The sequence below is a fragment of the Notechis scutatus genome, unplaced genomic scaffold (assembly GCF_049901735.1).
Source record: "Notechis scutatus isolate UNSWTSFEM ecotype Mainland unplaced genomic scaffold, rNotScu1.2 NSCUSCF54, whole genome shotgun sequence".
In the NCBI taxonomy this organism is placed as follows: Eukaryota; Metazoa; Chordata; class Lepidosauria; order Squamata; family Elapidae; genus Notechis; species Notechis scutatus.
The window spans coordinates 64,839-85,154 of record NW_028263162.1 but is presented as its reverse complement, the minus strand read 5'-3'; the positions used below and the strand labels follow the sequence as shown (position 1 = coordinate 85,154).

Genomic DNA, 20,316 nt, shown 5'->3' with positions numbered 1-20,316 from the left:
CCTTATACACTCCCCCAATTTATTCCCTTTAAATCATTATAACGTTTTACCATAGTATAGTCATTTTTTAATTATCACATTCTACATTAATAACAATCTAACTACTACATATCACACATGTATTTATGTATATGTATGTGTGTGTGTGTGTGTGTCAGATTCCGCATGGTATTTTTTTTTCTCAATTACATTCTAAATCATCTATTTCAAAAATATTTATTCAATTTTAGAAACTGATAATAGTCTTTCCATTACAATTCTCATCTCATTTTAACTTTATTCACTGCTTTATTAAATATAAATGAATATTCTTACAGTAAATTCCCATTTCCATATCTATTTCAATTAAATCTATGTCTGGTTTAACAATAATCCTTAAAAGAAAAATATCAGTTCCATTCTTTTCCATTTTTAAATCTATGTTCTTATATATCACGACACGTTACCTTGCAGAATCCCCCTTCCTGTTCTTCTACCCATTGTCTCTCATTCTCCTGACTATATAATTTTTTTCATTGTTGTTTGCTTTCTACTTCCCATTATTTTCTGGTCCTTTCTCTTAATTCCCCTTTTTTCCTTTATAATTTCTCTCCATTTCTTATTCCAATTATTTATTTTATCCCCCTCCCTCTCTTGATTTCTCCTCTAATTCCCTCTTCTGCTGTTTCCTTTTGTTTAATTTTCCAAACAATTCCCCCTTTAATTATCACATCAAACCTCACATTTTTAACTTTAATTCTTTTTTTCTTGTTTTAATGTTGTTCCACTTGTTCTTTAGGGCTGGTTTCCTCTTTATTTCACTCCTCCCCCTCTGTTTCTCTTTGTTCTTCTTTAATCTGCATTACCATTTCTAATTTTTGTAGTATAATGCTGTACATTTCCAAGCTTTCTTTCATCTTTTCCTTCCTATTTTGTTGTTCCAATTTTATTTCCACACACATTTCTCCCATTTTGTACACTACTACTTCTTTTATTTTCCTTTCTTTAATATTTATGTCCAATCCAATGGTCTAGTAGTTTATTGCAACCAGCGTCCTTTATATTAAATTTCAACAGTCAGTGTCCATAAATCTTTGTTTCCAGCTTCCTTCTGTTGATTTCTTTTCCAACTTTTTCCCATAGTCACCAAATAATCCCAGGGCAATTTCTTCATGTATCTTTTTTCCCTTGTAATATTCTAGTATTTCACTTTTCAGGGTTTTTATTTTATTATAATGGAATTCCTTTTGTTTCCTTTCAAATTCCAATTTTAAAAAGACCAAGCACTTTTCAAAGAGTCACTGAAATTTTCCCTTTGCCATTAAGTGGCAGTCTCAGTTCTGTTTCCACGTTCCACCCTTTTCACTTTTTCCTTTTTTAAACTTTCATTAATTTCATTAATTCCAGTTATTAGCTATTCTTTCTTTTTAACACGTTCAACTTCAGCGTTTAATTATGCCTATTTAGTGCCAAAATCCAAATAGTTCCCCTGCCTCTTTTTCCAATGTAGAGGCCAGGCAAGTCCTGGGAAGAGGGAAGCCCAAGTCCCATGTTCCACTGCCACTTTTTTTCATACATGGGGCACTCAGGGGAAAGCAAAGCCCAGATCCATAGAGAGGGCTAGGAAAGAGGAAGGGATTTGAGGGAGTCCCCCATTTCTGGGAAGAGACTAACCTGGTTTATGAGTCCCTTGTTGAATGCTGGGGGGGACGCAGCCCCGGGGTTTCTCCAGCCTCACTTGGGCATGTCTTTCCAGGAGAGGCTCCTGTCAGAAAGAAGCCATGCAGGGCCGGGTCTTCAGAGGGGGATCTGGGGTTACCTGGGAGGGAGAGTGGGAGAGGGAGGGAGGGAGACACAGAGAAAGAAAGAAAACATATTGAGCAACCTGTGACTTAGCCAAGTCTTGGTGCAGGGCTTTAACTCCTCACTTAAGGGAAAAAGGTAGACATGCATTTTCCAAACTTGGAAGTTGAAGATGAAGGGACTTTAATTCCCAGAATTCCCTGCCCAGCATGATGAAGTCCATGCATTATTGGGTGGGGAACTCTGGGAGTTGAAGTCCATTCCTCTTCAAGTTTGAAAAACACTCATGCAGACCAACCTCTCTCCACGCGTTGCCTCCATTTTGAGAAACAACAGAGACCCCTGAAGAGACCCTCAGTCCTTGGCCGGCTTGCAGAATGCAGAAAACGTGGTTTCTTATGGCCATCAGAAGTGAAACATGCCACCGTGAATTGGACTGACCCTCAATATCCCCTAAAGACCCAGATCCTGGTTTGGGAGACATCCCAGCTGGTTCTGAGGCCGCCCTGAGCCGCCCTGGAGCCAAGCCTGGGACGCCCTGTGAATCCGGCCCCTTCCTGGCCCTTCAGGCTCAGGCAGAGTCGCCCAAACTCCCCAGATCCTGATTAAGGCTCTCCGGCCGCAAACCACCACCTCCTCCTCCTCCGTGGCCGCTGCTCTCTGGCTGGGACCCCTGAGCCCCCTGGCTCCTCCCTGGAGGACGGAAGAGCCTCCGCTGGGCCTCCCTTTGGGGCCTCTGCTAAGGCCACGGCTGGGGCTGAGGACGATGGGGGCTGGAGTCCAGGCCTTTGGGAGGCCCGCATGGGAACCCACTCGATCCGGGGAGGACAGAGATCCACCCGGAGGACCTGGAAAAAAACCCTGGGAAGCAGCCCCTCCCTCCTTCCTTCCTCCCAACGCCTGGCAGGAGGGAGAGAGAGAGAGAGGACCCAGAGAGGGTCACAGCCACGTTCTCCCTTTTTTCTCGGTCTTGAGATTCGCCCCCAGCCTTTCTGCCCTGGGGAGCAGCAGCCCCAGTATCCTCAGTCCTGGCCTCACTGGGAATACTGGAAACCAGCATCCAGAACCATTTCTGTGGCTCCAAGCAGGAGAAAGAGCATCAAAGTTACCAGTTGATCCTCTGAACACCCAAATCTCTATCCAGGTTTGTCCAGACATTGCGGGGGATCACTTATCCCCCCCTCCACCCCTAAAGCTGCCTCTCTGTCCCATTCCCATTGTCCCAACTTTTTTCCCTGAATGCCAAACTCTGATCCGGTTCACACATTCCGCCAACCCCCGTTCGCTCAGCCGTAGTTTACTCCAAGTGTTGCAGTTGCTGAAAACCCCCAAGGAGCCAGAAACGGATCCTAGGAAAAGCTCCCCATCCTGTGTGCAGACAGACTGAGTTGACCCTCCCCACTAGGTGAGTCCACACAACGCCCTTAACCCAGGTTGATGGAAGAGAACTGCAATGTTGGCAATAGGTGCCAGGCCAAAACACATAAACCAGATGGTGGCATAGCGTGATGACCTGCTTCACGCATGAACACAGGACGGGGGAAGGTTCCCACCTGCCAGAATGCATGAAATGGAGTCAACCTATTTCAAAACTCCATCCATATTTTCAGGGGCTCCAAGGACGAGATCCCTGCCCCTTAGAGGCTCCTTTGTGGGAAGGGAAGGGAGAAGGAAGCCGCTTTGAGACTGGTTCCCTCTAAAGCCCACCTCCTCAGCACCCTCAGGAAAGACTCACGACCGGCTGTGGGCAAAGCCCGGCTGAGATGCACCCAGCTTGCTAAAACTGCTGCAGAAATGCCTGGAAACACCTGAATGCCCTCAGCCACAGCTGGGAACTTGGCCCACTCAAGGCAGCCCAGGAAAGAGGGTTCCTTCCTTCCCAAAGCAGGTGAAAGAGGACTCAAACTCCCATGATGCTCAAAGGAGTTGGGCTCACTCAGCTCAATGGATGTGAGCCCCTGAAGCCACCTGGAGGGACCTTCACCCAACCCCCTTGCAGGGACTCTGCCGTGGGGTCCTACAACTGGGACTGAGGGGCCCCACCAGTGCTGGGCTTGGCTGGAGGGCCAGGTCCAATCCTGACCCCCCAAAAGGAACCGGAAGCCCTGTGAATCTCCCAAGAGACTCTTCTCCGGCCTCAGCCCTTCTGGTGGCCTGGACCAAGCTGGGTCGGCTTCACACAACCCCTGACCCCTGCGGGAACAGTGGCCCCCACCTGCCAGGTGCAAAGCTGGCACACCAGACTCAGATCCTGGCAAGAGATGCAACCTGGGGACCCTCACCCCCTTCACTCCCCACCTGGCCTGGACTCCCATGGGGCAGATCCCCCCACCTGCCCTGAAAGGCCCGAGGGAGCCCTCTCCACGGGGCGCCCCACTTCCCAAGGCAGGAGGAGGAAGAAGTGCCTGGCTGTCCCCGGGGGAAATTGGCAGCAGGGGCCCAGGCAGACCTCCCCTCCCCCCTGGACCCCACCAGCCCCACCTGGCCTGCAGGTGCCCAAGGCTCACCTTGGAGCTCTACCTGTCCCTACCTGTGATGTCAGAGCCTCTCTCCCTTTCAGCCAATCCCAAGGAAGGCTCCTCCCTCAGAGGTGGGCTTTCTGACAGCACCTCAGCTGCCCAGACCAGATTGGGGGGGCCTCCCCCTGCCTCCTTCTTCCCCAGCCCCCCTCCCTCCCTGCCCTCACTAGGGAGGGGGCAGACCCCCTGCAAACTCCCCTGGCCCTGCAGGACCCCACCATGCCCCCTCCTCACAGCAAAGCCCCCTGCCAAACCCTCTCCGAATTCAGCCCGTTGGAGGCCGCTTGACCGGCAAGGAGGAAACCAGGCCCAGAGAGGCCCCCCAGCCTCGGCCAGATGGGTGGGAAGGTGGTCCGGAAGCCCCCAGGGGAGGCTGGCCCAGAGATCTTGGCCAGGCTGCTGAGAAGCGGTTCCATTGCCTTTTTCCCAGGGCTCCGAGAGAGCGGCTGGCCACAGAGCCTCCTAGCTGGCTTGGCGCCCCAGGCAGGACTGGAACTCAGCCCCCCCTCCCCGGATTGAAACCCCACCCACCCAACTGACTCCACTAGCATCAATACGACCCTTCGAACCCGGTCTCTTCCCCAGGGGCCACATTCACACATGCACCTCTTAACCATGGTTTGTTTCCTGAGGTTGAACCTGTTGGCCAAGAAGTCAGTGGATGATGGAGACTCGGAAGGAGATGAATTCCTGGAAGAGAAGCTGAACAAGTGGTGATACACAAGCAGGCCTCGACTTACAACCATTCATTTAGTGACCCATTCAAGTTACAACTGCATTGAGAAATGGGACTTAGGACCATTTTTCACAGTTAATGACCTTTGCAGCATCAAATGCAGAGATCAGAATTCAGGTGCTTGGCCACAATGTCATGTTTATGACCGTTATGGCTGTGTCCCAAGTCATGTGGTCCCATTTTGCGACCTTCTGACAAGCCAAGTCAGATTCACTTAACAACCGGGTTCTTAACTTATTAACCGCAATGATTCACTTAATGACTGTGGCAGGAAAGGTCATAAAAAGGGGCAAAACTCACTTGGCAGATGTCTCCCTTAACGACAGAAATGTTGGGCTCAATTGTGGTCATAAGGACTCCCTGTATTGGGTACCCTTTTCTTCTGGCGAGGACCCCGTTCACACAACATGCTTGACCAGGCTGGGGTCCTTGCAGCCCCCCAGAGAGAAGCCAGAGGTCCACATGGAGCCTCCTCAGGGCCTGTGAGAAACCCTGGATGCCCCTCCTCCTCCTCCCCTCCTCTGGGGTCTCCCTGGGACAAACCCAGAAGTTGGGGTGGGCTTCCTCCCCTCTGGGCCTCACCCGGCTTCAGTCAGACACGGCTGGGAACCTCCTGGAGGAGGAGAGAGTCTCATTGCACATCAACCTGGCCCTGAAAAGCCACAGCTTGAACCCGGAGCCACCCAGGATCTGGTCTGCAGGCCCTGAGAGCAGAATCTGAGGGAGGTTCAGGGGGAGAACTTCCAAGCGGAGGACCTGGGATACGGGCCTTCCTCTGCTCCTCCCTGCCAAGGTGGACCTGCCTGTCCCTTCAGTTCCCCCCACACACTCAGCCCCCCATTTCCCCCTTCTGGGCCAAGAAGTCCATATTAATGTCCCCCCCAGTGAAGAAACATCATCCCTGAACAATGGATGCAACTAAACCCGAAACAAAGGAGTTCCAACAGCACCTTCAAACCCCTTGGAGGTTTTTTGGTATAGAAAGTCTCGGCCCCAGAAATTGGGAAGGTCAGAGGGGTTCCCCCCCAATAGAAGATCCCCACAACCGAGGAAGAGCCACCAGATCTCCAGAAATCATGTCACTAGAAATCAGGTTGCACCATCCACCACACTGTGGGCATCACCGCCATCTTTGTAGGGTTTCCCTGTGATAAGATGGGAGGCCAGTAAATTGGATGGATGGATAGATGGATGGATGGACGGACGGACACAGACAGATAGATTTGGATTGATAGATCTCAGCTGCAGACTTTACAGTCCATTCTTTATTTAAAAAACTAAGAAACATCACAATGTAAAGAATCTTGGTGTATTATAGGAACATTGTAAGATAACACAGGAATGACAAGAAAATAAAAATTTCCATCCATTCTATAACTTTCTCCCTATTTACCCAATGATCTAGTCCACAAGTTGTCACTTTCCTGCTTCTTAATGAGCTCTTATCCCAAAATTAATATTGTTAGAAAAGATGGGAAATGAAATTTCACTTCAGGCACAAGCAATTTTAAAATCGGCTGCAATTAAGATCAATATATAGGATTATGACATAGAACAAAATTCCAAATACTCGTAACCTTGGGCAGAGATCAAGGGTGCCGATTGTGATTAGAAGACAGGCAACAATAGAGTTAAATGGCATTAACTTAGAAATGGCACCAAACTCCATAGCTCTGAATGACTTTCCCTAGCAATCTCTGGAGACAAGAGGTCATGTTGAAGGAGAACAGACGTCAATTTCCTGGGTGTTGAACTCTCTTCCCCAGCATCACTTTCTGGACTTGCCCTGACAGGAAGGAAGGACCACAACCACAACAGAACAATGATCCCAGGGGTGTATCTGTAATTTTTAGTAACATGTTTTATTCCACCGTCTCCTCTGCAGATGGAGCCCAGAAAAAGTTCAGGATCCCAAGAGGAGAAGTTGCTTCTTGCTGTAATTATGACCTTTGAGACCTGTGATGCTATATCTCCAGTTTTTGACTTTGAAGTAGGCATTAGACTGAAGCCACATGCAAAGGATCTTGTATCAGAAAAGGATAAATTCCTTGGTGAAGCTCTCTGGGACCAAGTTTTGGGACAGGTACAGGCTCTGCTCTTGATTGCACCTTTCTCTCCTTTGCAGATGAAACTGAGTCATTCTCTGTTAGATCAGGAAAGCCACTGGCACTTCTCAGAGTCTTTGAATTTTTCCAACTGTTCCTGTTGTTTGTGTTAGAAACTGGAAATGGATTGATTAATGCCTTGAATGATGGACCTCCTGCTTCTGCTTCTGCTGCTGCTGGTGTCCCCATTAGTCTGTGGGAAGCTGAGAAGGAAATGCCCATTGAGTTTGGAGCACCAGGATGGGTACAATCCATGGAGCTTTTACAGGCCTGGAGACCATCTCATTGGTGTGGTCACAACTGAAACATATGTGTTGCCTATAATGTGGCCTTTCAACAGCCCTCCTTCCATACCTTCTCCTTTGTAAGTCATGCAGGGTGATGGAGTTGCACTCCCTCCATGTTCAATTCTAACACTCCTTTTCTTCTTATTTCACTTATTTTTGTACTGCAGGACCTGTCTAATTTCCTGAATGATTGTTATTTCCATGGCTTCCCTCTTTTGCTTTATTTTGTTTTATTCCTGTCAAGCAAGAGACCCTACACCATTTCTGACAGATGGCAGTCCAATCTCTTCTTGAAGGTCTCAAGCGATGGCGCTCCCACAACTTCCTGAGGGAACTTCTGTTCTATTGATTGATTCTTTTCACTGTCAGAAAGTTTCTCCTTATTTCCAGGTTGAATCTCTCCTTGATCAGTTTCCATCCATTATTCCTTGCCTGGCCTTCAGGTGCTTTAGAAAATAGCTTGACCCCTTCCTCCCTGTGGCAGCCCCTCAAATATTGGAAGACTGCTATCATGTCTCCCCTGGTCCTTCTCTTTACTAGACCAACCAAGCCCAGTTCCTGCAACCGTTCATTGTATGTTTTAGTCTCCAGTCCCCTAATCATCCTGGTTGCTCTTCTCTGTACTCTTTCTAGAGTCTCAACATCTTTTTTGTAATCTGGTGAACAAAACTGGATGCAGTACTCTAGGTGTGGTGTTACTAAGGCTGTATAATGTGGTATTAGTACCTCCCTTGATCTTGATTTTATCCCTCTGTTAATACAACTTAGGATTGCATTACAATTTAGCATTGCATTAGCTTTTTTGGCTGCTGCTGCACACTGCTGGCTCATCTTTAACAATCTTTAATCTTTAACTTACTGGTTGTCCACTAAGACTCCAGGATCCCTCTCACAGTTACTGCTATTGAGCCTGGTTTCACCCAGTCTATATGTGTACTTTGGGTTTTTCTTGCCTAGGTGTAGGACTTTACTTTTCTCTACATTGAATTTCATTTTGTTAGATATGGCCCAGTGTTCTAGTCCAACAAGATCCATCTGAATCTTGAGGCTATCTTCTTGGTTGTTAGCTATTCCTAGATCATTGGATTTGGATCAATGTTGGCCTAAGGCTTAGCAGGTTTGTGAAGGATTATATATTTCAAAAGTATTTGTTGTTGCTGATCACTATAACATGAACATTATTTTTACAATAGGGAGATTTCTGATTTAAAAACTACCCAAAAATTAATTTTTGCCATTCAAATGTTCAGCAAGAATTCCCAGCTCCTGCACAATCTCACCCTGGGCTACAACATCCATGACAACTATATAAGCACCTTCCGCACTTCAGATGCCTTGCTGGACATGCTCTCCACTGGAGACATCAATGTCCCCAACTACGGCTGTGGGAGGAAAGAGAACCTCCTGGCTCTGATTGATGCAGCTAACAGGGACATCTCCATCCAGATGTCAACATTTGTAGGCACCTACAAAGTCCCACAGGTTTGTGTGTGTTTTTCTCTATCTAAGGTGAGTGGGGTGGTGGGGATAAACAACAGATCCAATATCTTCATAGAATTCAAGAGCTGTTTTTCAGAATATTAGGGAACATAACAACTATGTCTTAGCCTATTATGTTCATCTTCAAGTTCACCATTAAAGACCTGAAGAGCCATAAGGTCCCTGTAGAGGATATTCTACTGAATATTCTACTATTGAAAAACTATCCAGGTTTTGAGGTCCTCCATTAGCGTATTCATTTTCACATATCAATAATATCTGCCTTATCCAATTGGAATCAAGTTGGCAATAGTCCTGTCTATGTATAAAAAATATTCAGACCAAGAAGAGTATCTTTGGGATGGATAATAGGAGTTCAGCTCCTGCCCTCATAGATAATTGTTAATTTACACAATTTCTGCTTTCTATAAATTCAGGGTATATAATTATTGGGTTAAAATTAAAGTGATGAAACAGACATAGTCCCAAAAGAGACAAAATTTCAATTAAACACTTATTGGATTGTACAGCTGTAAATTTCTGTTAGCAGTTGTGGTCTCTTAGTCTCTTGTACATCTAGAGAAGAAGCTGAAAAATTGCTTCACAAAGAATTTGGGATATAGAAGCTGAGAAAGAGGTTTTAGTACTCAAAAATAGCATATAATACAGCCCTATATCTTAGAACCAGACATATTATCTAACATCTGCTAATTTGAATCTAATTGTTGAAATTGTATGGGTGACACAGAAATTTACATTGCATTTTTTATTGTTTTTTTTGTTTAATATGATTTTACGTTCCATTTTTATATACAATCTTGTTAATATTCTGTCTTAAATATTTTAAACTGTGACTAAGGAACAAACTATTCTTATATATTCATCAAAACAAAATTGGGTTTGTCAATAAGTAATATTTTGGAGTTGATCTGGACCACATTATAACACAGCATTCTTCATTACTTTTTCAGATCACTGCTAGAATTCCTTCAGAGGGTCTGAGTGATAAAAGGAGATTCCCCTTTTTCCACCCATTGCTCCCCAAAGAAGGGATCCACTACCCAGCAATTGTCCAGCTGCTCCTCCATTTCAGATGGACCCTGATTGGCCTCTTTGCTTCAGACACAGAGAATGGAGGTAATTTCATGAGGATTTTCCCTCCAATGCTTGTCAGGAATGGAATTTGTGTGGTTATATCACAACGATTCACAACAACTGGACAAACAGCACCCCTCAGGGAGGCCCTTTCTAAGTGGAGACAAATCAATGTCTTTGTTCACTTTATGGAATTTATTTCCATCTGGAAAAGAATTATTCCTTTCCATGAAGCACTTATGCATTTGCCAGGATCCATTGAAGGGAAAGTCTGGATCCTCACAAGTTTTTCAGCATATCCAATAAAGAAGCACATGCCTCTCAAATACATCCATAGTATTTGGAACTTTGGTTATCTGTCAAAAAAAAGGCCAACAGATGCTGCCTTTGAACCCCATTTCTTTGTGGAAGATCAGTTTCAACATCATTATTTCCGCTGTTTCCTTTCCAAGCACGTCTTTTCTGTCAAAGGCCGCAGAAGATGCACCCAGAAAGCCCCACTGGAGACCCAGGAGAAAAGGAACAGGAAACGTATCATAAATGACCGTCATCGCTACAGTATCATTCAGACTCTGGCCCAGGCCATGAATGCTGCTTATTCCTCCAGATCGAGGAGGGGAAGGAAGGAGGGAGAAAAGAGGTTGGGGGCTCCGAGGCTGCAGCCATGGCAGGTATGGGGTCCCGATAGGTATCCATTAATCTGAGATCCTTTGGAGAAGGAACCCAAAGGAGAAGGAGGGGAACATCTCAACTTTCTTGTACAGCAGAAGGTCAAGAGATTTGCACCATCTAATTGCTCCTGTCTGACGCTCCAGAATAACAGGGAGCAGATCTGAAGTTTCTAGCCTCTGTTGGAAGAAATCTCCTTCTGGGTTCAGTTCCAAGTGGGGAAGAAAGACGCTGGAAACATGGTGACTGCTTGGAAGATGGTTTAATAGTGGACAGGAGCACATGCCTTGGTTGAGGAAAGAAGGGCTGAGATGCTGAGAGTGTAACTGTTTGATGCCCTCTGTTGGGATTTGAATTTGAGTTTGTATTCTGATTGGTTGTCAGACTCCCATGGGGCCATGCAGGGGCAACTCTATAGGCTGTCCTGAGTCCCAGGCTTGGTTGAGCCTGGCTGGATGGTGATGTAATGAAAGGGCTTTGGGCAATTCCTGTAGAGCTTTACCTGGAGTAGATATTTGTTATGTAAAATAGACTGGCCTAGGCCAGAGTAATGGTCCATTAGCAAGTGTGGAGGGGCTGAGTTTCAGGCTCTCTGAGTTTCTACTTTTCTTTTTAGGGAAATGTATTGTGTCTTTTTAGTCTATCCTAAAATATGTTATTTTCCTAGGAATGAGAAGGGTTTTAACTCCCAACACCTCTTTCCGTCATTGGAAGAGTGTTGAATCATCCCTTGTCCAACTGAGAGATTTTGCAAGTTGGAGAAGCTGCTCTCATAATCTCCTCCTTGTCTTCTCTCAAGACTCAGTTTCAGGTTGCAGTCAAGTACGATTTTGAGATTGTTTTCATAAACATGTATTTATTTACAAATAACTCAAGATGGCAAATGTCTCCAACAGAGCTTCCTCCTTCATCCAGTCCACTTTTAGTACAGTCAGAGACCAGCATTACAATTAATAATAATAATAGAGAAAAATTAAAATAAACAACAGTCAATGGACAGAGTCTGCCTAGTGCTGAGTCATGTGCGAATATGTGGCAATATAAATGTCCTAAATAAATAAATACATAATTTTGCATTACAGCAGAACAGAATTTGGCCCCATTCAGAGAAACTCCTTCCTACTGATCTGATAACTGCAGTTGCACGTAAAAGAGTTCCGTATTTCCCGGATATTTTATTAGGAGAGGCGTCACAAAGTGAATCCCTGAGTCCTGATAGGAGATGCCGCACAGCAGGCTGTGAACTCACTGGTGGGATTCAAATTTTTTTACTACTGGTTCTGTGGGCATGGCTTTAATTTGTGGGCGTGGCTTGGTGGTCACGTGACCAGATGGGCGTGGCTTGGTGGTCATGTGACTAGGTGGGCTTGGCCAGGTGGCCATGTGACTGGCAAACCAAATACAATTGGTCCTCTCTTAATGGCCGGTTGCTTAGCAAGTGTTCTAATTTATGACTGATCTCCCCAGAACTACTTGTCCTGTTTTTGGAGTTTTGACAACCATAAACACAAACACACAAACACACCTGCACACACACACACACACAGAGAGAGCTTTCTAACCCTGCTATTTTTGATTCTGTAAGGATCTCCTGCTGGAGCAGGGGGTTGGACTAGATGACCTCCGAGATTCGTTGCATGCCAGCCCTAGATTGCTGTGCTGCTTCAAAGAGTCTTCTGAAGCCAGGGTTTGTGTCCTTCCTTCCTCTCTCTCCCTCCCTCCCTCCTTCCATGTATTTATCTATCCATCCATATATCTCATTCACTTTCTCCATTCTCCCTCTCTTTCTTTCTCTCTTTCTCTCCCTCTTTCTTTCTTTCTTTCTTTCTTTCTTTCTTTCTTTCTTTCTTTCTTTCTTTCTTTCTTTCTTTCTTTCTTTCTTTCTTTCTTTCTTTCTTTCTTTCTTTCTTTCTTTCTTTCTTTCTTTCTTTCTTCTCTTGCCCCCCCCTCTCTCTCTCTCTCTCTCTCTCTCTCTGTCTCACACACCACACACACAGACACAGAGCGTGGGGGAGAGAGAGGGGAAGATAGGGACCCAGCCTCTTCGCTATCCCCCATCGTCCCCCTTCCCTTCTCAGGCCAGGCGAGGGAGGGGAGGGTGAAGGGCAGGGCCAGCCGCTTCAGGAAAGGTGAAGAGGCGTCAACCAAGCACGGGAGAGTAGAAGGGAATTGGAATGGCGGCTCTCGGCTCAGCTGGCCTGAGGGGCTCCTGCAGGCATATCCCAACAAGGGGGGCAAGAAGCCCCGGGACATCCGCTCACCCACCTGCTGGCTGGCCGGGCCGGGCTGGACTGGAGGAGGCACATCCGCTGGGAGAAGTAAGAAAACGTGCTCCGGGAGGGCGGGCAGGCAGGCAGATGTCCCAGGGCTGCTGCACATGCACACTGCATCAGTAGCAGACGCACTGCTGCACACACAGTGCGCATGTGCAACAGCCCTGGGACATCTGCCCGATCTGCGCCATAGCCACCACGTGGTAGGGAAAGCTAGGAGAGCGACTGGGACAAGTGGGCGACCCGGTTTGGGGGTGTGGCCAACCAGGGGTGACCACCGGTTCGCCCGAGCCAGTGAGAACCAGTTGAATACCACCTCTGTGTGAGCTGCAGTTCGAGTGGCCCCTTGTCCTCAGGGCCCCAGTCTCAGCTCAGGCGCTCTTTCTTTGTATCGGCCCCCTGAAACTGCTCTGGGAACTTCGTTGCAGCTCTCGGAGGTTAATTGCCTTTGGACTTTTGGCAGGGTTATTCAATATAAATATCTTGTTGCTCTAAAGGCTGTTCAAATAAACATTCTTGGGAAGAGCAGCCCCATCTTGTTGGATTTCCAGATCTTTGAGACCTTGTTTGAGTTCACTAAGTGCACTAACTCATCCCCCATCATTAAAAGCCCTTCCCTGCAGAAGCCACGGGGGCTGAGTACCAATGAGTAGTTGTGTGTTCATTTTCCCCACAACAACCCTGTGAGTTGAGTTGGGCTGAGATCCCCCAGCCTGCTTCGTGACCAAGGTGGGACTTGAACTCACAGCCTCTTGCTTTCTACTTCGGAGGCTTAATCAGTAGAGCAAACTGGCTCCCTTATATACTTATCAACCTTGGCACAATCCTTCATCCAGTGCATCATTAATGTTCTTGTATGAGATACTATAATTTATCAAATCCTAAAACCCAGATAGTTTTCTACTGCTTTTTAGTCATACAGTTGTTTCTAGGAGGAAATCATAAATATTTTTCTGGAAAGTTGGCAATGTTTAAATAACATAAAAGTATATTTGCCTGAGAATTGTTATAAATCTTGTATAATAGCAATTTATCAACCCTATTATATTAATGACAACATAGAAAAATTGATGACCTAATGACAAAATGTAGTATCTTCCCACTTTCATGACAAAGATTAAAAAAACTAAATATTATTTGAGTACCATTTTAAAATCAGTTTTTATCCATTTAATTATCATACCACCCACCCCTCACTTAACTGAGTTTTTGATCACATCACAAAATTGTTTGTGACTCTTTCCTGAGATCGAGTTATATCAGCAGTATTTCCATAATGTATTTAGGAAATGAAATAATATGTGATGATGACTTGCATAGAGCACATAAGTTATATCCCCCCCTTTCCCACGATCCATTTAGAAAGGGCAGTGATAGGAGGGAATGACTTTTGGGGGGTGGAGGAGAGATTCTGCCTGGGGAAGAACCAGATGAGGACACCTACAGCTGCATAAAAAAAAGGGTCAGTGGGAGATTTGTACTTTCTGACTCCCCAAATCCTGTCAGTGCAGCATTACAGCGAAGTGGGCCTAGCTCAGGTTTCCTGTCTGGGCTTCCTGGGAGAGGATTACCCTGACAATTTTCTTCTTGACAAATCCATGTTTCTGATAAGCAACCTGTTGCTTTCAGGGAGTTCATAAATCTCCTTTTTTCTGTTGTTCAGCTACATTTTGTCAAAATCTATATTGTCAAAATATGATCGACAAATTTTTGTGAATTTTTTCGTTCACTTGTAAGATAGTGGTAACACCTATTTTCCTAATGAAGCATGTCTGTAAACTAGACAACTGCACAAGAAAGATTAAATATTGAAAAAGCATCTGGGATAAGAAACAAAGTTTTCTGCTTTTAAAATTGCTGCATGTTCCCATTCTAGTTCCATCCTTTCCTGGAGAAGAATGAGTTTGTCAATATTTCAGACATTAAACTCTACATGGACCCAAATGGAAAGGTAGCAGCAGATCTGCTCATTTCGGGCTCCTTGGTTCTTCCCAGGGATGATCCCAGGAGAGAGACTCTGGCGTATTTTGAAAGACAGAGACTTTCTATCAAGCAAGATGTTCTTTCACGGCTAAAGTTGCTCAACAAGGTAGGAGAAAGTTTTGATGTCTTTTCTCTGTTTTCCAAAGCCTGAGGTCCCATTTCAAGAGGGCTGATGCTATTCCCCAAAGGTGGTTGACCTTCACCGAGAACTGAATCTGGGCAATAGAAACTGGATTTTTTCCCCTTAGGCTACTTTGGAGGCTTCGATATTGTTCCATTTTGTTGACCACGTACAATTAAGGGTCCCCATCAAACAGGTGAGAAACCCACAAGGGCTGGGGAATGTGTCGCTAGTAGCTTCTGGTTGTTTGCTCCTTGTGCCCAGAAGAGCAACGAAGCTGGTAATTCTGAATCCAGGCTTGGACTGTATTGGATGGGATTGAATCGTAATTGGACGGAGGTCCTTTTGGCCCCATTGGGGGAAAGAAGCTTCCTCTCATCCTGCTTGGGGAAAAGTGTCCCCTGAAGGGGCAGCTCCATAATCTGGGAGGCTCTTAAGGAGGCCGGACCTGGCCAGAGCTCTCCATGCCTCCCTTTCACCCTCCCTGGGATGGAGCAATGGGCCTTCTGCTCCTAGGAAGCAGCTCCAAGGCTTTCAGTTCACCTGAAATTATCAAGATTGTTCTGATATCACACTTTAAAATTATGGGTGTAAGAAGAGGGGAGAAATGCGTGTTAATGGGGTCATGAGAAGGAACCGACTGGTTACCACTTAATGCTGAAAACTTTTCTGAGTTCCATCCAGGGGTGGGATTCAAATTTTGTAACAACCGTTTCTGTGGGCGTGGCTTAATTTGTGGGCGTGGCTTGGTGGTCACGTGACCGGATGGGCATGGCCATGTGGCCATGTGACTGGCAAACCAAATACAAGTGGTCCTCGCTGTCGTGAACTAAATAAAAAGTATTTAATAAAGCTCATTTGAATAGCAGGCTTGTAATCCTGCAAACCCTATTGGCCCGCAAATGGCGATTGGTGATTGGTTCCCTTCAGAGCGACCTGATTGGCTGTTAGCGGGTCATGTTCCCATTGGGTAATGTTTGAACATCCTGACGCTGCTCATTGGCTAGTAGTACAGCAGTTAGCCCTATAAAAGGGCTACTGCTGCCTGCTCTGTTGCTCTGTTCTGAAGTCACTTAATAAAGAGTTGAAGTTCACTGTTCACGAGCCTCGTCTCCGTTCTTACACCCATGCCTCAAACATAACACTGGCGACGAGGATGGGATGCGGAGGCGTCAGAGCTGACTGAACACGACAGAGCGCCGAGTGAGCACGTGGCAGAGACGCACCTACACCAGCAAGAATGTCTGGCGGCGCCATACCACCCGCTCCATTTGACCCGGAGAATGAAGACTGGGAATCGTACATGGATCAGTTTCAGATGTTCCTCGGAACCAACAACTTAAAAGACGTGACATCTAGCAAGAAACGAGCAGTATTCCTGACCCATTGTGGGCCGGCCGTCTTTAAGATGGTGAAAGCACTTGCAAAGCCGGCTGAAGTGAAAACCATGGAGTGGGATACCCTCGCGCCCATCCTACGGGCCCACTATGCACCTGCATTACCAATGCTGGTACGAAGACACGAATTTTACCAAAGGGACCAGCGGAAGGGCGAGAGCATAGCAGATTACATCACTGACCTCCGGAACCTGGGGGGCCTCTGTGGTTTTTCAAACCTGGATGAAGCTATGCGCGACCGCATAGTTCTGGGACTAGATGACCACACGGTAGAGAGCAAGATCATGGCCAAGGGGGACATCGGTCTTGCAGATGCCATCGCAGGTGCTACTGCAGCAGAGGCAACCAGGAAGTCAGCCGCTCGAATGCGCCGCACCAACGCACCGCTCCGTAAACTCGCCCAGGATACCTCGCCTCATCTAGAGAGGCACTCAACAACGGCGCACCACGAGGACCTAGAATCCCCATCAGAAAGTGATGAAGAAGAAGTCGACAGGATTCGGGCCGATCGTGACCAACGATCCCCAAGAAATCCCCGCCAATGTGCCGGTTGTGGAGCTACCCATCCGCGATCGGATTGCAAATTCCTCAACGCACTCTGCCATTCCTGTGGCAAAAGAGGCCACATCTCAAGAGTCTGCAGAAGCAGACAAGGACCCAGCCCGGGTCAGAAGGAGAACGCAGCCCGCCAACTCACAGGAAAGTTTCCTGTGAATCGAGATCGCACGAACCACCAATGGAACAACCACTCCTACAGAAATAAAGCACCTACCAATCTCCTGAGACGAGAAGAAACCCATCAAACCATCACCATCGGCCATGCATCATACCTGGATGCGAGGAAGATCCGAGTGAGGGTCGCCATCGAGAATCAACCCTGCCTGATGGAAGTCGATTCCGGATCATCTCTCTCAATGGTTTCATGGAAGACCCTGAAACAGCTGATCCCTACCATCCGCCATCAGGACCTCAGCGCACAAAAAATTATCCTCAAAGATTACCAAAGAAATACAATCCTAGTCATCGGCTCCAGCCAAGTCCAAGTAGCCTTCAAGAATCGTATCGCATCACTACCGTTGACTGTCATTGATAGTGACCGGCCTAGCTTGCTAGGTCTTCAATGGTTCGCCCCGCTCGGGATCCAAGTAGCCGGCATCCACCAAACGGGAGGCGACGACTGGGAGGAGGCCCTCGTCCAGGAGTTCCAGGATGTTTTTTCGGAAGACCTAGGCAAGTACAAGGGGACCCCAATATCGTTTAACCTCAGTCCCGAGGTAGCCCCCATACGTCTTAAGCCTCGTCGGGTGCCGTTCGCACTTAAACCAAAGATTGACGAGCAACTCGACAAATTAATAGCTCAAGGGGTTTTGGAGCCTATCAATCACGCCCGTTGGGAAACTCCAATAGTCACTCCCATTAAACCGGACGGATCGATAAGAATCTGCGGGGATTACCGGGCCACCCTGAACCACGCACTCCAACAGAGTGCCTACCCAGTGCCGGTAGTTCAACACCTCCTCCACTCCCTGGGTGGCAGGAAAATCTTTGCGAAACTGGACTTAGCGCAGGCGTATCAACAGCTGCCTGTTGATGCAAAAACGGCGGAAGCACAAACTATCGTTACGCACAGAGGTGCTTTTAAGTGCAACAGACTCCAGTTCGGAGTAAGCGTAGCCCCAGGGATCTTCCAAAGTTTGATGGAAAGACTTTTACAGGGTATAAAAGGGGTTGTACCTTATTTTGATGATGTTTTAATTGCTGTGCCCAATAGAGAGGAGCTAGAAAGGCGCCTCAGAATGGTTTTACATAGATTTAAAGACTCTGGCCTGAAGGTCAAAAAAAATAAATGTCAACTGTGTGCAAAGAGGGTGGAATTCCTTGGATACCTCCTCGATGAACACGGAATCCACCCCACTGATAACAAACTTAGCGCCATCAAAAACGCACCGAGACCTAAAAATAAGACTGATCTCCAGGCTTTCCTGGGACTCATTAATTTTTACAACATATTCTTGCCACAGAAAGCGACCATAGCTGAGCCCCTACACAGACTTCTCGACAAAAAAGCCACCTGGGTCTGGGGACATCGAGAAGAACTTGCTTTTCGACAAGTGAAAGACTTATTAACCTCCGACGCAGTGTTGATGCAATACAATGAGACTTTGCCATTAAACATTACGTGCGATGCCTCACCATTCGGAGTGGGCGCCATTTTAAGCCATGTGTTACCAGATGGACGTGAAGCCCCTATTGCTTTCTTTTCACGGACATTGTCAAAGGCTGAAAGGAACTACAGCCAACTCGACAAGGAGGCTCTTGCAATTGTAGCGGCTGTAAAGCGATTCCATGAATATGTATACGGACGAGCGTTTATTATAATTACAGACCACAAACCATTGCTGGGAATTATAGCAGGAAATAAGCCAACTCCCCATATACTCTCACCCAGGATGACACGCTGGTCAGAGTTCCTAGCGGCGTAAAACTACGTTTTACAACATCGCCCGGGGAAAGCCATTCCCCACGCTGATGCTTTAAGCCGTTCCCCACTCCCGGAAGCCGTCAATGATCCAGCTCCAACTCTTACAACACTTCAAATTGAAGCGCTCCACTCACCACCACTAACAGCAAGAGACATCGCCATCGAAACAAAACGGGACCCTCTCCTGGCACGAGTCCTCGGCTGGGTCGAACGCGGTTGGCCAGTCAAAGAACCTCCTTCTGACGTTACACCATTCAAACACCGGCAGACGGAACTATTTTCCCAGAAGGGCTGCATTCTTTGGGGAGATAGAGTCGTCGTGCCAGAGAGGCTACAACAGACCATTTTAAACGTCTTACACAAGGGTCACCCAGGCATCGTGCGCATGAAGGCGCTTGCACGCAGCTACGCTTGGTCGCCAGGCATCGATAAGCACATCGAAGCCTGGGTTAAAATGTGTCGCAGGTGCCAAGAAGTTCAAAGCGCTCCGCCAAAAGCAATTCCAACTGAATGGGAAACCCCTCGAGGCCCGTGGTCCCGCATCCACGTTGATTTTGCAGGACCCACCAAGGGACATACTTTTTTCCTCACCATGCATACTCCAACTGGCTGGAAATCCACAAGATGAAAAGCACGACCACCGACTCCGTCATCAAAAAGCTAGACAAACTATTTGCGACGCATGGGTTCCCGGACGTTTTAGTTTCAGATAATGGGCCCCAGTTCACTGCTATCTCATTTGAACAGTATCTAGCAGATCGAGGCATCCGCCATGCCCTAACCTCGCCAGCTCACCCTGCGGCCAATGGTAGGGTCGAGCGCATGGTCCAATTCGTGAAAAAAACCCTACAGAAGATGGATCACGGGGACATTGACGACAAACTGAACAGAATACTTTTATTACAACACATCACCCCTCATAGTGTCACAAACAAGACTCCGGCCGAACTGCTTACACCCGTCCTACTCGCCTGAGAAACCTTTTGGATCCAGCGGAATGCCTCGCCACTTCAAGGTAGGCGACTTGGTGTTTGCTAAAAACTTTTCAGGCGAACCGTTGTGGGTCCCAGCAATCGTAGTCTACCTCACCAGTCCTAGATCCTACCGCCTGCAAACGACAGACGGGCGCATGTGGAAACGCCATATAGATCAGCTGCAATCCAGATTGCAACCCAATCCCCGCGATTTCCCTGAATCCCAAACTGAGGGGGGAGGGAATACCGAGGGGGACGAAAACCGGATACCCGATGATGTCATCCGGGAGAGCCAACAGCCACCCCGAGTGACTTTGGAAAACACGCTGCCTGAAGAAGAATCAGTGTTCTGTCCGCAAAGAAATGCCGAGTTAGGGGCAAGCCCTCAAATTCCAGAGATGGACTTATGGAACC

The 20,316-nt window shown here is 47.0% G+C and overlaps 1 protein-coding gene and 1 long non-coding RNA gene across 6 annotated transcripts in view; one reads left to right on the top strand and one right to left on the bottom strand.

The window, feature by feature from the left end:
• The first annotated feature begins 1,936 nt into the window (after window positions 1–1,936).
• The window catches only part of LOC148128472 (vomeronasal type-2 receptor 26-like), a 48,927-nt gene continuing 30,547 nt past the window's right edge, over window positions 1,937–20,316 (top strand). Inside the window, exons 1-4 of one of the 5 annotated variants that reach the window (XM_087949037.1) lie at window positions 6,917–7,120; window positions 8,680–8,911; window positions 9,880–10,674; window positions 14,822–15,034. In XM_087949037.1, the coding sequence (XP_087805163.1) occupies window positions 7,050–7,120; window positions 8,680–8,911; window positions 9,880–10,674; window positions 14,822–15,034 (1,311 nt within the window). In that variant the 5' untranslated portion in view covers window positions 6,917–7,049. Of the gene's footprint in view, window positions 2,927–6,916; window positions 7,507–8,622; window positions 8,912–9,879; window positions 10,675–14,821; window positions 15,035–20,316 lie in introns of those variants that run through there. The other 4 variants (XM_087949034.1, XM_087949033.1, XM_087949036.1 and 1 more) reach the window with 4 other exon arrangements.
• On the bottom strand, window positions 12,384–12,831 carry LOC148128474 (uncharacterized). Its single transcript, XR_015746375.1, has 2 exons — window positions 12,659–12,831; window positions 12,384–12,623 (listed from the first exon to the last, which is right to left on the bottom strand). It is a non-coding gene; the product is annotated as an uncharacterized LOC148128474 (long non-coding RNA).